The 18,019-nt window shown below is 25.7% G+C and overlaps 3 protein-coding genes across 5 annotated transcripts in view; 1 reads left to right on the top strand and 2 right to left on the bottom strand.

Moving 5' to 3' along the window:
* Nucleotides 1-18,019, top strand: part of beta'COP (coatomer subunit beta') — an 81,563-nt gene that overhangs the window by 50,387 nt on the left and 13,157 nt on the right. The window lies entirely within an intron of this gene.
* On the bottom strand, nt 3,632-10,036 carry LOC114946624 (membrane metallo-endopeptidase-like 1). Its single transcript, XM_029323224.2, has 19 exons — nt 9,938-10,036; nt 9,116-9,364; nt 8,730-9,025; nt 8,021-8,182; nt 7,760-7,843; nt 7,291-7,496; nt 6,861-7,109; nt 6,662-6,775; nt 6,190-6,334; nt 5,979-6,120; nt 5,808-5,898; nt 5,526-5,702; nt 5,309-5,421; nt 5,173-5,231; nt 5,052-5,103; nt 4,902-4,972; nt 4,697-4,839; nt 4,250-4,465; nt 3,632-4,074 (listed from the first exon to the last, which is right to left on the bottom strand). The coding sequence occupies exons 1-19, from the start codon at nt 9,955-9,957 to the stop codon at nt 3,934-3,936; spliced, it is 2,730 nt and encodes a 909-aa protein (XP_029179057.2). The 5' UTR covers nt 9,958-10,036; the 3' UTR covers nt 3,632-3,933.
* On the bottom strand, nt 11,398-17,583 carry LOC146719665 (membrane metallo-endopeptidase-like 1). Its single transcript, XM_085489666.1, has 18 exons — nt 17,256-17,583; nt 16,568-16,725; nt 16,091-16,258; nt 15,835-15,918; nt 15,368-15,573; nt 14,942-15,184; nt 14,740-14,853; nt 14,260-14,404; nt 14,051-14,186; nt 13,877-13,967; nt 13,605-13,775; nt 13,374-13,486; nt 13,251-13,309; nt 13,126-13,177; nt 12,966-13,036; nt 12,761-12,903; nt 12,214-12,402; nt 11,398-11,991 (listed from the first exon to the last, which is right to left on the bottom strand). The coding sequence occupies exons 1-18, from the start codon at nt 17,288-17,290 to the stop codon at nt 11,830-11,832; spliced, it is 2,340 nt and encodes a 779-aa protein (XP_085345792.1). The 5' UTR covers nt 17,291-17,583; the 3' UTR covers nt 11,398-11,829.

The following is an 18,019-nucleotide window of genomic DNA, read 5'->3' as shown; positions in this document are numbered from 1 at the left end:
AAACTCAGCAGAGTTTATTGTAACGCATCGCGAATCACATATTTTGATAAAATTTTAACAAAAAATATTTTATATTTCGAGAAATATTTTGTAGAACCGTGTAATAACTTTTTCTCTGTTATTTCGAAGGCTCTATCCTATCGCCAAAACATATTTCCTTTGCAGAAAATATTTATATTGTTTTCTTCTAAAAAAAACTTTTTTTACTGAAAAATATACTAGTTTTGTCTTTTCCGAAAAATATTATTTAAATATAAGTTACTACAAAAAATAAGATTACTCAACTTGTTTATGGAGAAAGAGAAAGAGAGAAATACAAGTTTAAAAAATTAACAATTTTAGAAATATTTAAATTACACTTCATTTGCAAGTATTTTTACTCTGATTAAAGCATTGTAGCATTTTTCTTTTTATATATATATATATATATATATATATTCTATTATAGAATAAATGTCGCGAATGTCAAACGACAAAGCCAATATTCTCTAAGATTCCTTCTGTAATCCTATTATCTCAATCCGGCTTTTTAGTGCAGATGAATGGATATAAGTCTGATTATCGGGTCCTCTTTCTACTCTTTGTTCCATTTCGCAATAGAACAGGTTGTTCAAGCCAAATAGATGCGGCGACGGAATGGGAGTAATTGGAATTCTTTCGTTTAGAGGTAGCAAAATGCTACTCCTCGTGAATACTCGACGATGCGACCTAGATCTCTCTGCGGGAAATGAGAGGAAAGAAATGCAAGACGGAGCACACTTGGAGCGAAATTTAATCGAGAGACACAAAGTACGTGCTGTAAAAGATACCCAATACGATTGCAAATGTGTTTACGATTAACGCGGAAGATGAATAAGGAAATTAGCGAGGACAAATTGTAGGGTCGAAGTGTGTCGCGAGATTGAATGAACGCTACTTCGCGGAACAAAAATATTGGAACAATTAGTGGAAATGTTATTCTGTTATTCAAACGAGAGACTGTTATCACAGTTCGATCATCGAGACCTCCGGGAGACCTTTCTCGAGACCTTGAAGAAGCTTGTACTTGCGCGTATCCTCGTCATTGCTTTCTTCGTTCGTCAGAAAAGAGAAGATGTGATCTTGACTTTCGCCATTGACTCGTGGCACTTTTTGTGCAGCAACTAACCATATTGTTGATATAGCCTTGATCCATCTTATAGATACGTATCATTCTCGAACTCGTCATGTTCTTCATATTATTTCGAAAACAAAACGGAGAAAATATCTTAAACATATTTTAAAAAATAATACATAATAATGATATAAAATAATATTGAGATCTTGAAGAAAAACGAAAGACAGTGAAAGAGATACTAAAATAATGCATCGAAATTGAAAGAAGAACGCGAAGAAGTTTTGGCGGTAAATAATTCAGTAAAATTCGTATTTTACACTACTGCACAAGTTATAAAAATTTCAGTGAATAAATCGACGAGAACCTCTTTCAAAAATAAGACCTATAAATTATTCGCGAGTTCTCTCGTACACTATTTCATCGTCGATCGTTTCTTTCTTTTCGAACATCTTTCGTTCTGCATACCTTTTACAGAGCCACGGCATATATCACTCAAAGGATGGCCCTGGAGACAACCTTAACCCATTCGAAATAATATCTCCCTTTGCACACACTCATACATTCATATAAACATTTCTCTCTCCGAAATGGAGGTTGCGCAGAGAATATCGGTCGAATAAATTATAGAATTATACAGATGATGTCTATGAAATTACCTTCCGTTGTTATCCACATGATAATTAAATTGAAACAAACGGCTCTCTTCCGTATATTTACACCATTTACGTTTCCATCATCCTCGTCATATTCCATAATCCGCATAGGAGAGGAATTTGACAAATACAGGAACATTCAGATTTCCAACGCAGTGGCTTTATTCATTTTGCACAATTTTCAAAGAGATCTACATAAATATTTCTTTTTATAAAAACACGCAATTTTTTTATGTGTACAATTTTCTATAACATTAAAAGGGATCTTTTGTTATTTTCAGTACCTCAAATTTTCACAATTATATATAGTTTGTTCGACGACATAAAATCAATTTCTTCCCAATTATCGCAAAAGTACTCGTAGAAATTCTTGCAATGATAGGTTCGTACATTTTACTTTTTAATCGATTGCTTTCTCTTTGAAAACTAGTATAACGTTAATTAACAAAAGGCAATCAAGATATACGAGAGATATTATTTTTTCGAAAACTGAAAAATTAATTTGTCTGTAATAAATAAATCGCGATTTTTAAATATCAATAATTTCGTAGCGATTTATATTATTTTTATAATTGATTTATTACTTATATTATTATATCATACTTTTTTCAAGAAAGAACAATCTGATTTGAATCTGATATACATATCTTATATTAATACATTGATATTAATATATAAAATCGCCTCCAAAATTTTCGACGCTGTTATACATAACTGATGCTGTTATATTACATTTATTAAAATATATTAATTTCGCGATACTTGGCTGCAGCGCATATACATATGCATATATGAAATGCACTTCTCTGTATCATGACATATCCTCGTAATTTAATATTTGTCACATAATCAGGTAAATTATCGGAGAAACCAAATACGAGATCTTGTACGACATAATATTATACTGAAATATCTGTAAAATGCAAATGATTTATTTAAGAATATCGATCTGACGATACCGTAAAGAAAAAGATGCACCGCGCTGTCTTTTAAAAATATATCATCAGCTTGCGTGTGCATTGTCCCTATGATAAATTTTATTTACAATCACGTCCATCTGGCACGTCATGCCAGATTACATCATGTCAGATCACGCTATGTGAAATATCAGATGTTTTAAAAAAAAAGGTCGAGAACTTTCCGGAACATAACAATTGTCATTCTCATTCTCATGCAATTCTACGCAGATAGGAAAATGTAATCTTATAAAAGTTTTAGAAATTTTTCACGACAGAACAACAACTCGTTTTCATTGTTATTTCATTGTTTATTTTTTATTGTACCATAATCATGAATTTATATATGCAATATTATTAATCATACTAATAATTTTGCTAATGACTCTACATAATACTTAAAAGTATAAATTATATATAACTGTATAAGTTTGTTATTTATAATTTATACATTTTATGTTATATACCGTACAATACATATGCATTTTATGTATGTAATTAAACATAGTTTGTCATTTAATAATATAATATGATAACATGACACGCTTTAAAAGAATGAAATAGAATCTTTAAAATTATATGACTCACAATGCAACAGGAGTTTGATCACACACTGAAAGATAAACAGACGACGACAGAAGAAATAATTATAGTCATATAAAATACAACGTATATAAATTATATAATAATATATATATATATATATATATATATATATATTATTAATATATATGTACATATGTATATGTTATATATACATATTGTATGTGTATGTGTGTGCATATATACATGTACATATATAATTATAAATATTATATAATATTTATAATATATATATGTTATTTATAATATATATATATATATATATTGATATTTATAATATATATATTATATAATATTTATAATAAAATTATATAACACAATGATGTAAGAGAGATATTTTAGCTTTATGTTTATATTCTGTATTTTGAGACTGATGAGCCGCTAATAATGAAGTAAAAGAATTATACGCAATACCAACTAATGTCTATATAATTTCCCGTTTTTTTCCGCATTACATAAACACTCGAAACTTGGACAAATATTGTTACAGCAATCATTTAGGTTCCATTGATGAAGCTTCATCAAAGTCAATAATTTGTCATCTAATTCTTCTAACTTTTGTTCATAGTTAAATTATGCTTTATTTGACGGATTATTTTAGACTTTCCATTTTATGATTTAGGATTCATCGGGCATTAATACAATAAAATGGACAATTAAATGCCGCAGGAAAAGTCCATATATTAACCAGATTATCGATTATTTGCGCTCTAATACTGGTAATATTAATAAAATTTTCGTAAGGATTTTTCGTATTGCATATTAACTGTAAAATAATTTAAAATAATTTTTACACAAATTATTAAAGAATTCTAAATACATTTGTTACTATAATAATATACAAATTTCATTTGAAAATGAGCTTTCATATTTAATATATATAATTATATAATTATATATATAAATATATATATATTTAGACACTTTTCTTATATACTTACTAATGTATTATATATAAAGAACAATTGTTCCTGAGTGAAATTCATTGTTTCTAATTCTGGTTGGGCGCTAATATCTTCAAATGTGGTCTTGTAACTCTGATAGTTAATATCTAATTGCGGTAATGAAATTGTCTTTCTTTTTTCAAATGCCGCGAAAGCAACTTGTATACCAATAGTATGAGCGATAATTTCATCCCGGACAAGATTTTTGTATAACTGAAATCAATTTTAATGAAAATCTGATCGATGCAAAGTATTGAACTTGTTGAATATAAACTGGTGAAAATTAATTGCGACTATATGCCGCGCAGAATCTTGCGAATATTTTTGTGCTTCTTACAATTAGTTATTATTTAAAAAGAAATAATAAAGTACATGCATCAATAAGCAAATTATTATTATAAATAATATCATAAATATTATAAATTCATACAGTGATATACATACTTTAATGTATTTTGGATTTTCGTTTATGGTTAAATGCGGTATAAAATTGTCATAATGTTTCATGAGACATCGCGATCCTTCTTCAAAAGCTTGACTGATTACAGTTTTCAGTCTTAAATTGTCATAATCGTCGAAATATGATTCTACAAGTTTCATAAAATGAATGAGATAGAAAAAGGTGCAAAAATTTCATCGTTAAACTCACCAATAAAAAAATATGCACTGCGAACCAAAAGTTGTCCAAAAGTCGAACCTATTGCACCATAATTAGCGGCTCTGAAAGACAAATTGTAATTTTAAATTATAAAATAAGTTTTGTATTTTCTTAATAACATTCTGCATTTTGCACACTTACATTGCTGCATTGGATACAAAATATGGATAATTCATCATAGCAGCAGGTATACCTGAAAATATTACAATTAAGATAAATAAATTTTTTATGTAATATGTTATCATCTTAAATGTAGACTCACTTATCACATTAGATTGCTCGTCATAATTGGGATTGTCAGATAAAAAATCAAGTGTCCATCTATAAGTAAAATATTTTAGACATGAACTGCGCACGTGTTCGATTGAAGTTAATTAATTTTGAATGAGAAAACGAACCTATATAAACTCTCGTCTCTATATTTAGATTCACGGAAATTTCTCGATCTTAATAGATTTTTATACTTTATGATAGCCAATACATTCATGAAATAATTGTCATCAATCTTTAACTAGAAACGGTTATTTGCATTTTGCATTTAATGTTATTTATACAATCAATTAAATACAAACAAATTAATACTATATTATATATAAATGATTAATAGATGCCTACCCCTTTATAGACTTGAGCGAGTAGTGTCTCATTATTATACCATTCAGGATAATTAATGTGCAGTGATATATTGTAAATTTTCTGTATTATAAGATTCGCCAATAACTTATTTTGCTTTATTAAATATTTCATATAATTTATCATCTCTTCTTTTACATCTTTAAATATGCGTGATACCTTAAACAGAAACATTAATGAAATTATTTTTTTTTCAAAAATTTACTTTTTGATATCTTGAACAAGCATTTTTGAAAAAAAGAAATTTATATATAAAATGTTTACAGCCTGCATGTTATTTCTTGAAATATATGTTTTTACATAAAGATAGGACAAAGCATCTTTCATCTGAAATTCTTCAATACATTGTAACCATCTATAAAATAAAAAGAAATTGATTAAAATTTTCTACTAAAGAAATCCGAAGATACATTTAACTTAATATTTACAACTCACCGTCGTTTTAGTTTCGTTTCGTAACAAATAGTTTCAAGCGGATATATGTCATGTGAATAATAATATTCTGATTCAATACTTCTCATTTCTTTATTCAAGTTACTCATAAATATTCGTACGACATGCCATTGTAAGTAATTCACTGTGGAGAAATAAGTTAAGCATGAATTTTTATTCTTACAGAATATTATTTCATATTTACATGCGTTACCGATTACATGCTCCGGTGTGGCATCTAAAAGATATGCCAAATCGTGTAAAATTTTTTTGTGAAATACAAGAACAGTTTCAGAAGAAGATATAGATCTTTTGAAAAGTTTGGCAAAAGTTATTTGTATTGTGTGCAGCCAATCAATCTGAAATTATAAATTCGTGTGTAAACGTCAGTGAAAAGAAATGTGATTATAAACATCATTTTACTATATGTATTAATACAGAGATATTTAGTTTTAGATTAGGAAATTGACAAAGATTGCATATTAATATATGCTAATATATTTTTGTGCAAAATATTATATTTATATCATTTTTGATTTATCAAGTAGATGAAGGTTAAACAAATATTATTAGATTAAATATATTATAATTCGAAACAGACAACGTACATACAATAAGTATAATAATAACACATCTGAAGTATTTATAATAATTATTGTAAAAATGATATTATTTATAAATAATACCTTCGCTTTGAGACGAGGACCAGCAAGATTATAATATTCCTGTAATTGCGCAATTGTCATTTTTTCACCAGTTGTAGGAATTATTTCATGAATTTTTTTCTTATGTTTAATAATCTATGAAAACGGATGGATTTATTAGAGCTTCTTTTAATATATTACCAACATAAAAACCCCACATAGCATTAATGTGAATATTTACCTTTTCAAGTTTTATTTCGAATTCAATTAATTCTATCACATTCATGTGCAGCTTCTCCTCTGAAATTTTAATTCCTTTGTCTTTTGCAAATGCACGTACCACCTCCATTATTGTCTTCATGTATTTTGGCCATTCTCCGGTCTTATTCAACATTAGTTGCATTAGTATCTTTATATCGAAAGACAACAAAGATTGTTGTATATCAATTTTTAATTTTTTACCGAGAGGATTTTGAGGAAATGGACGTATCTGTAATCATTTATATTAAATATGTTGATGTTTGTTATTACATTACGTATAATGCATACAACAAATCTTGTCATTGTAATGAAAAACTTATAATATTATAATATTACGCAAAAACACACTCTCACATTCACGCACACAAAAATATTTCTTTATGCAGGAATATTTAAATAGAAAGATATACCATAAATATGTCAGAATTTGCATAATCAGTTTGATATGATATGTCGAAAAGAATGGAAAAGGAGTACAATTTAAAATATGCATTATGCACTAATTGCCATGTATAATGTTTCGCATTCCATTCTTCGTCAGACATTAGAATTGGCCATCCCCCAGTTGCATCTAACAATTCTTGCATAGGTTTCAATCCTTTTTCTTCAATAGTGTCTGTAATGCGATCGGCAAAATAAAAAAATGGATGATATCGAATAATTGCAAACATGTTTTTATTACTATTAATATTTTATGTATTAAATCAAATTGAAATATATACATTTGTGATTTAAAATTGTTTAATATTAATAATTAGGGATATTTAAATTGTCGAATAGAATATAATAGTTAAAAAGAATAATAATGCATAATTATTTAGATATTAATGAGAATAAATATTATAAATAATAAAAATAATAATAATAATAAGTTTCTACCTTCATCCATACATGACTGATAAAGTTGTTTGGCCATTTTTATGAATGGCAGTTGATTAAATTTGCTTTCGTCTTTCAGAAGTTCTGAAAAAAAAGAATTTGTATGTAAAATTAGTACATTTTTATCGTTTTAAATTTTTACATTGTAATATAATGCTAGATGCTTTTCAAAACATTTGTGTAGAGATTTAATTTAGAGAGATTTTAATATAGAGACTTTAATTATATATCACCACACATAATAGAGGGACAAGTACATACTATTTACGCTAAAATAGATTTTATTCTGGTTATAATTTTTTGATGCCGGTACCATAGAACCGAGTTGGTCCCAAAGTTCGCAGGTGTAGTTGTAAAAATCGGCGCAAGGATTGATGAAATTATTTATAAGTGTATCTATCATATTCATTTGCAAGAAATAATCTAAATGAAGAAATAAAATAATATCAATTTAAGTATAGGTATATCGACTAAAGTATATATTGTTTATTTATAAATCGGACAAATTAATGTATTAAGAGTGGTTTAAACATCAAAAGAGGGATACATTATAGCTTCTCATTTTATTTTATTTTATAATTTTTCTTTTTATTATTTATATATTATTTTATTCTGTATATATTATAATATTATCAATAAAAAAAGTTTAAATAAAAGATTAATCTCTATACAAAAATGTTAAAAAATAAATCAAGTTTGTTTATTACGGAAATATCACAATTATTGTTGGATTATTTTTTAAACTGTGTTGTTTTATCCTTTGACAAATACAATATAATTACAAGTATATTTTATCTATAAATCTATAAATTTGAAATGTTAACATACAAATATTTTAATCATAATCTTTTATATGCAATAATATTATTGATAATATTAATAATAATACTAATAATAATACATAGAATAGTTGAAGCATATAAAATAGTGATGCTATGTTCTTTTTTTATACTGCTATGCATTAACATACCGAATGTGTTATTTATTTCATACTCTTCGCTAGATTGTTCCTCATATTTCTTGCAAAATTCTTCCTTATTCTTTATATAAGATTTCTCCTTATATATCTTGTAAGATTTCTTCTTAAACTTTTCGTTAGATGTTTCGTTAGATTTTTCCTCATACTTTTCGTCAAATTCCTTCTCATACTTCTTGTAAGCTTCCTTGTCATACTTTACATAAGATTCCTCATATTTATTCACATCTATATCACGGAAATCGTTTCGTGTATTATCTTTAGCTCCTAGAACAACTATTACGGAAGATCTGCAAAAAATTGAATCATCTATGACCGATTCAAAAATTTATATAGCGATTAATTTATTATATATAGCGAATCTGTCAGTTAGATCATACTCGTCGTTAGATGTTTTTTCACATTCCTCATTAGATTCTTTCTTACATTCCTCGTTAGATTTCGTTTCATATTTCTCGTAAGATTCCTCCTGATATTTCTCGTAAGATTTCTTTTCATACTCCTCGCAAGATTTGTTCTCGTACACAAAAGATTCCTCGTTGTAATATTTATTGGCATCTTTGTCATAATAATTATCTCGTTTATTATCATTAATGCCCAGAACCCCTATGACAAATATTCCGAAATGTCTGTAAAAAATTGAATTATCTATGACCGATTCACAAAAATCAATTTATTTATGAATGTTTAACGAACAACGTAAACTACGTAAAGAAACGATGCATCGCTGTTTTTAAAAAAGTTTATTATTATCCAGATCATGAATTTGCATGTTATCGATAAAAATTCGAGATAAAATCCATTTATATACATGTTAGATATTTTAAACCTAGCTAATCTGAAAATGGGAATTAAATTAGAATTGTGCAATCGTAAGCATATATAATTAAAATAATTTCCAAAATATTTTATAACTAAACGATAAAGAAAAACTTTTCCAATTTATATTATCGTTATTTTTATATCTTACTATAAAATTCTAAATTCGTACGTATAATTTTATTAAACATTGTGTTACAAGGCAAGTTCATTGTACAAGTAATTATGTTATAAATAATTCGTTATACATGTAAAATTATACGTAAACCTAGTGCATATAATTAAACTTTGACTTTTAATAGAATGTATATAATATATGTAATATATTTAATAGAATGTATGATATGTTAGGAAGAAATAATGTTAAAAGCAAATTAACTTACAGTAACGACAAACGGAACATCTTTTCATTTGAGGATTTGCCAGAACAATACAGCGATCATATACCTACTCGAAAATAAATTTTTATTATTCGGAAACGTTCACCCTTGAAACTTAAATAGAAATGACTTTGATTAACGATCAAATGTGAACATATATATTGTTCTCTCGCGCCCTCTGAAAAATAATACTTCAAAAAATAGGTATCTTATGTGTTTATTTTCTGAGAAAATTATATCTCAAATTAACAGTAATGAATAAAAATAAAAAAAAAACAATAATTTTTGAAGTAGTACTGAAATATAATAAAATGGTATAAACTCTCTCTCTGTTAGTTCGGGAGTATATAACAAATTTTTTTTTAATATATTTATTTCTGATCTGTAAAATGTAATAATATTATAAACATATCACAAAATATAAAATATTAATTCTTATTTTTACACAAAAGACATATATACATGATATATAATAATTACAACTTTATAATCAATCACACATATGTATAATTTTAGTTGTAATGACATTTATACAGACATACTTTATATTCAATAAAGATAGATTTACAATATTAGATACAATTTTCGTACGCTATGAGAGTATAAGTAGCAATTTTTGTTATTAAAATCTAATAACTTAAAAATAACTCTAATATATGTAATAAAGTGATAGTATAAAGTTTATTCACAAAAGGAATAAATATGTTATATAAATGTATATAAGTTGACTTAAAAAATGTTTATTTTAATAAATTAATTATTTTAATTATTTTCTTACCTTTTTGATTCATTATGCCATTATAATCTTATTATTGTAAATGTTTTCTTAATTGCTCATCACAAATTTATAGGATCAGAAATTTATATTTTCTAAAGTCTAAAACAATTGTTAAGTATAATTAAATTTGAATGAATACTATTGTACGCGTCGTTTTTACTAAAATATAAACGATGACAGAAGAAATAGTTACGCAAGATTACATAAAAATATAATGTATATAAATAATTATATATTTAATTATATATATATATATATGTATTATATATTATTATGTAGATATCTAATAAATATAATACATACATAATATAATATATTGTATATACATATATATGTAATAAAATAACAGTATAGAGTATATTCAGGGAATGTATAGACACATACATATAAAATGTATATAATTTTTTTTACAAAATGCTTTATTTTTTTACTTTTCGTGAAATATTAACAAAATGCTCTTACAATATTATTATTATGATAATTAAAATGCGAATAAATACTGTTGTATGTATCGTTGCATACTAAAAGCTGAAGATGACAACAGAAGTGATTATATATAAATACACATTATATATATATATGTATATTTAATTAATTTATATACATATACATATATGTGCATATATATGTGTATATATATATAGATATATATTAAAATAAATACATAAAATAAATATGTGACAGATATAATAGGTAACATATATAATATGTATATGTATATTAGATGCATATGTACATGTATCACTATTATATCTTCATACCTATTATATCATGTCATATACATCACATAATATATAAATGAAATTATACCTAACACTAGAAGGATATTTTTATCTCCGCAATTTTATTTTGTATTGTCACACTGCTGAGCTCGTCCAGTTACAATAAAGTACAAAAATTACGCGTAATAATAACTAATATCTATATATTTCGCGTTTTTTGCATTACACATAAGCATTCGAACGGACAAATATTATAGCATTCATCCGGATTTCATTCATGCTAATACCTTATTAAATTTGTCCATAATTTGTCATCTGACTTTTTTAATTTGTCCATAGTTAATATATTCTTCAATTCTTCATATGCCAGATTATTCCACACTTCGCATTTTGATTTAGAATTCATCGAACAATCGAACATTATTAACACACTTAAATGAACAATTATTAAATGCCGCAGGAAAAGTCCATATATTAACTAGATTATCTGTCATTTGCATTCTAACACTGGTAATATTAATAAAATTTTCGTAAGGATTTTTCATTCCGCATATTAGCTATAAAATAATTTAAAATAATTTTTATACAAATGTGTTTTAAATACATTTCCTGTTACTATAATAATATACAAATTTTGAAAATAAGCTTTCATATTTAATATACATATATACATATACATATATATGTATATACATATTGTATTTACACATATGTAAATGTAATGTATTATAAAATATATATAATACATACTTATTGTTAGACAATCTTCTTATACTTACTAATGTATTAATTAAAAAGAATAATTGTTCCGGTGTGAAATTTATTTCTGATTTTGAGCAAATATAATCCTCGAGTAATTCATAGAAATCTAGCAATGAAAAGCTCTTTTTTGCAATAAATGCCTGAGAAGCAACTTGCATACCAATAAAATGTGCTACGATTTCGTCCTTAACAAGATTTTCATACAACTGAAATTTTAATGAAAATCAATTTTAATGAAAATCCGATACAAATTGTTGAACTTGTTAAATGTAAACCGAAAACTTATGACAATTATATATTGCACATAATCTTGCACATATTTTCGCGCTCCTTAATTGTCATTTGGAAAAAATATATAATAAACAGTAAAATACATGCATCCCTTGTAGAAATTTATCACTAGTAATGCCAATTCATCACTTATTTCGAGTACTTAAAATACTAATATACAGTAATTTAAGTACTCGAAATGAGTGATAAATTGGCATTACTCTAGTAATAAATTTCTATAAGGGATTAACAAGCAAATTAATCACTATCAAATTGATATAGTATTATACGTACTTTAATATATTCTGGATTCTCTTCGTTCACTACATTTTGAATAAAATTGTGACCTCGTTTAAAGAAACATCGCGATCCTTTTTCAAAAGCTTGTCTGATTTCAGCTTTCAATGTTAAATTATCATAATCGTCGAAATATGATTCTATAAGTTTCAAACAATGAACGAGATAGAAAAAGATTTGAGAATTTCATCGTTATACTCACCAATATAAAAATATGCACTGCGAACCAACAGTTGTCCAATAATCGAACCTATTGCACCATAATTAGTGGCCCTGAAAAACAAATTGTAATTTTAAATTATAAGATCAAATTTTAATTCTTTTACTTATTGTTAATAACGTTCTGCACTTTGTACACTTACTCTGATGCATAGAATGAAAAATATGGATACTGCATCATAATAGCAGGTATTTCTGAAAATATTACAATTAGGATAAATAAATTTTTTATGTACTATATTATCTCATATATCAATTATAGACTTACCTATCTCATTAGATGGCTCGTTATAACTGGGTTTGTTGGATAAAAAATCTAGCGACCACCTATAAGTATATTTTATATACCTGTTTGATTGAAGTTAATTAATTTTGAATAATAAAAACGTACCTGTATAAATTCTCATCTATATAGTTAAATTCGCGGAAATTTCTTGATCTTAATATATTTTCATATCTTATGATAGCCAATACATTTACCAAATAATAGTCATGAATTTTCAACTAGAAACGGAGAAATTCGATTATTTGCATTTTGCACTTGATGTTATTTATACTATGAATTAATACAAACAAATTAATAATATTAAATATATCTATTATATGATTGATAGATGCTTACCCATTCATACTTTTCAACTATTATTTGATCATCGTGCCAATCAGGATAAACAATGTGCAGTGATATATTGTAAATTTTCTGCATCATAAGGTTCGTCAACTCATTTTGTTTCATTGAATGTTTCATATAATGTATCATCTCTTTTTTTACATCTTCAAATATGTTTGACACCTTAAACACAGAGATGAATGAAATTACTTTTTCTTTCAAAAATTTACTTGTTTATATCTTGAATAAACATTTTTGAAAAGATTTATGTATAAAAAGTTTACAGCTTGTATGTCATTTTCTGAAATATATGATTTTACATAGAGGTAGAACAAGGCATCTTTCATCTGAAATTCCTCAATACATTTTAACCATCTATAAATTTAAAAAGAATTCATTAAAATTTTTTATATATTAAAAATACGAACATACATGTAACTTTAATTTTCACAACTCACCGTTGCTCCGTCTCATAATTAATAATTTTAGACGGATGTATGTCATGTGAATAATAATATTCTGATTCAATATTTCTCATTTCTTTATTCAAGTTACTCATAAATATTCGCACGACATGCCATTGTAAGTAATTCACTGTGGAGAAATATGTTAAGCATGAACTTTTATTCTTGCAATAAGAATATACTTTTATATTTTCATACGTTACCGATAACATGCTGCGGAGTAACATTTAGAAGATATCCCAAATCGTGTAAAATTTCTTTGTAAAATACAACGACGGTTTCAGAATCAGATATGTCATCTATAAAAAGTTGGTCAAGAGCAATTTTTATTAGATACCGCCAATTAATCTGAAATTATAGAATCGTATGTAAATGTCGGTGAATAGAAATTATACTCGTACGATTACAAGCATAATTTTATCAAGTATTTATATTGAAAAATTAATATTTTGTTTTAAACTAGAAGATTGACAAAGATTACATATTCATACATATCAATATATTTTTATAGAAAATACATTTATATGCCATGTTTTATTCATTATAAATAATGTTTAAATCAATTGTATAGGAATCGAGTATTTACAATTTGAGACAAGCAATAAGTATATAATAACAATAATGGAATATTTTAAGTATTTATACTTATACTAATTATTTTAAAAGTGACATTATTATAATACCTTTGCTTTGAATCGAGGACCATCAACGTCATAATATTCCTGTAATTGCGCAATTGTCATTTTATCACCAGCTGTATAAATTATTTTATGCATTTTTTTCTTGTGGCCAATAATCTATGAAAATGTTGAAATAAATGAATTTATTAAAACTTCTCTTTTAAATTATCGACATCAAGACTCTAACGTTGGTGTAAATAATTACGTTTTCAAGCTTTATTTCGAATTCAATTAATTGTATTACATCCATACGCAGCTTCTCCTCTGAAATCTTAATTCCTTTGTCTTTTGCAAATGCACGTACCACCTTCATTATTGTCTTCATGTATTTTGGCCATTCTCCGGTCTCATTCAACTTTAGTTGCATTAGTGTCTTCATATCGATAGACGATTGTTGTATATCAATTTTTAGTTCTTTACCGAGAAAATTTTGAGAAAATGGACGTATCTGTAATCATTTGTATTAAATATGTTGGTATTTGTTATTTTATTACCACGATTACATATAATGCATACAACAAATCTTGTCATTGTAATTAAAAGCTTATAAGTATTATGCAAAAACGCACACACTCTCACACTCACGCACACAAAAATGTATAAACAGATATATGCAAATAGAAAGATATACCGTAAGCATGCCAGAATATAGAGAATTAAATTCACATGATATGTCGAAAAAAATAGAAAAGGAGAACAATTTAAAATATACATTGTTCACCCGTTGCCATGTATAATTTTTCGCATTCCACTCTTCGTCAGACATTAGAATTGGCCATCCCCCAGTTGCATCTAACAATTCTTGCATAGGTTTTAATCCTTTTTCTTCAATAGTGTCTGTAATGCGATCGGCAAAATAAAAAAAATGGATGATATCGAATAATTGCAAACATGTTTTTATTACTATTAATATTTTATGTATTAAATCAAATTGAAATATATACATTTGTGATTTAAAATTGTTTAATATTAATAATTAGGGATATTTAAATTGTCGAATAGAATATAATAGTTAAAAAGAATAATGATGCATAATTATTTAGATATTAATGAGAATAAATATTATAAATAATAAAAATAATAATAATAAGTTTCTACCTTCATCCATACATGACTGATAAAGTTGTTTGACTTTTTTTATGACCGACAATTGATCGTATTTGCTTTCTTTGTTTAGAAGCTCTAAAAAAAAAGAGTATCTTTGTAAAGTTACGTTTATTAGATTTTTATCGTCTTAACACATATTTCACATTGTAATTTAATGCTAAATGCTTTTCAGAGGATCTTTGTGTGGTGCAAGATAGCTTTTAATTATATATATATCGCTACACTTATTAGAAGGACAAGTACATACTTTTTACGTTATAATATATTTTATATTGGTTAAAACCCTTTGTATGTGGCATCTTATCATTGACTTTGTTCCAAATATCGCAAGTGTACTCATACAAATTGCAATATTCAGTGGACTTATTTATAAGTGCATCTATTGCTTGCGTATCCGAAAATTCCGAGAAATAATCTAAATTCAAGAAATAATATATATATGTATTGTTATATATATATATATAAAATTGTATATATACAAAATTGTTATATATATATATATATATATAACAATTTTTCATAACTAATGTATTAATTAATTTAAGTATACATTAACTAAAATATATTTGATATTATAAATTATGGAAATATAAACTATTTGAAATGCAAACATTCAAATATTCTCATCATATGCTGTACGCAATAATAATAATATATAAAATAATTGAATCACTGAAATAGTGATACTATATGTTCTTGTTTATATTGATATGTATTAACATACCGAACATGTCAGTTATCTCAAAATACTTCTCATACTTTATGTAGGGTGGTACTTTCTCATACTTCATATATTCCTCCTTATAAGTTGGTTTATCATAACAATGAGCTCGTTCATTCAAATTAATTCTCACCGCCCCTATGACAATTATTTCGAAATATCTGCAAGAAAACGAATCATCTATGATCTAAAACCAATTTATTACTGTATTTTTAACGAGGAATGTACAGAAAACATTGCATCTCTGTCTTTTAAAAGAATCATCATTATCGTGATCGAGAACTTGCATGTTATTAATAAACATTCGAATTGGAAAAATTGGAATTATGCTTATTTATATATAGATACTATTTTTAAAAGAATAATCTAGAAACCGGAACCAAATCAACAATCAATGATAATCATTAGGATTGTGTAATCATAAGCACATAATCACAATAGTTTCAAAAACATCTCGTAACAAAGTGATAAAGAAGAAATCTTTTAATTTATTATCATTATTTTTATATTATATTTTAAAATCATAAACTTGCACGTATAATATTATTAGGCATCTTTACAAGATAAATTCATTGTATTATAAGTAATTCATTACATATATGTAAGTAGGTAAATTTGATGCATATATTTCAACTGAGTAGAGTATAATATATGATAAAAAGAAATAATGTTAATAGAAAATATGACTTACAATAATAACAATCGGAACATCATTTTGTCATCCATCAGAACGATACGACGACCAAATGTCTATTGGCAATAAAATAAGTTTTCGTTATTCGGTAAAATTTATCCTTGAAAGTCAAATAAATATGATTTCTATTACCGCTGATTAAATACAAACATGTATGTTTTTATCCGCGCTCTTCTTCAATAAATACTTTAAGCAATAAGTATTGTACGAGTATGTCTATTTATTTTCTGGGAGAATTATATCAGAATAACAAATAAATTATTTAAAAAAAATAAATGAAGATGAAGCAAACAATGATTTGCGAATTAGCTCTTAAGTATTATAAATTGATAGAATTATTTGTTGGAGAATATATAAAAATTTCTTTTTTCCAATTTTATTTCTGATCTTTAAAATGAAACGTGATTACAAACTTTTCCCAAAATATAAAATATTAATTTTTATTTTTATTTTTACTGTAAACGATTGCCATACAGGATAAATTAACAATTATAACTCTTTAAACAATTATATGTACAATTTTGCTTAGAATAACATTTATGTGAACATATAACTTTACATATTTTACATTTGGCAGATATATTTAGATACAATTTATTTTGTGCATTGCGAGAGCACAATTAGCAATAACATTTCTGTCAAAATCTAATAATTGCTAAACTCATACGATTTATATTTTTGCACTGGAATTTTTAGTTTCTTTATAGTATCTTGCTTTTTTCGATTCTTATTTTCTTTTGCATCTTGCATATATCTATAGT

The sequence above is a fragment of the Nylanderia fulva genome, unplaced genomic scaffold (assembly GCF_048542155.1).
Source record: "Nylanderia fulva isolate GAGA-0341 unplaced genomic scaffold, ASM4854215v1 Scaffold9, whole genome shotgun sequence".
Lineage (NCBI taxonomy): Eukaryota > Metazoa > Arthropoda > Insecta > Hymenoptera > Formicidae > Nylanderia > Nylanderia fulva.
The sequence above is the reverse complement of the archived record's forward strand: the minus strand, read 5'-3'. Positions and strand labels throughout refer to the sequence as shown.

Bases quoted from the DNA above. Each gene is read 5' to 3' on its own strand.
- LOC114946624 (XM_029323224.2), bottom strand. From the start codon at position 9,957: ATGTTCCGTTTGTCGTTACT. The intron at 7,110-7,290 runs GTATATCTTTCT...AAATGATTACAG, and splicing joins CAAATTCTGACATATTTATG to ATACGTCCATTTCCTCAAAA. The intron at 6,776-6,860 runs GTAAATATTCAC...CCGTTTTCATAG, and splicing joins TCGAAATAAAACTTGAAAAG to ATTATTAAACATAAGAAAAA.
- LOC146719665 (XM_085489666.1), bottom strand. From the start codon at position 17,290: ATGGATGACAAAATGATGTTCCGATTGTTATTATT. The intron at 15,919-16,090 runs GTATGTACTTGT...CTTTTTTTTTAG, and splicing joins AATATATTATAACGTAAAAA to AGCTTCTAAACAAAGAAAGC. The intron at 12,403-12,760 runs GTACGTATAATA...TTAAAATTTCAG, and splicing joins AGAATCCAGAATATATTAAA to TTGTATGAAAATCTTGTTAA.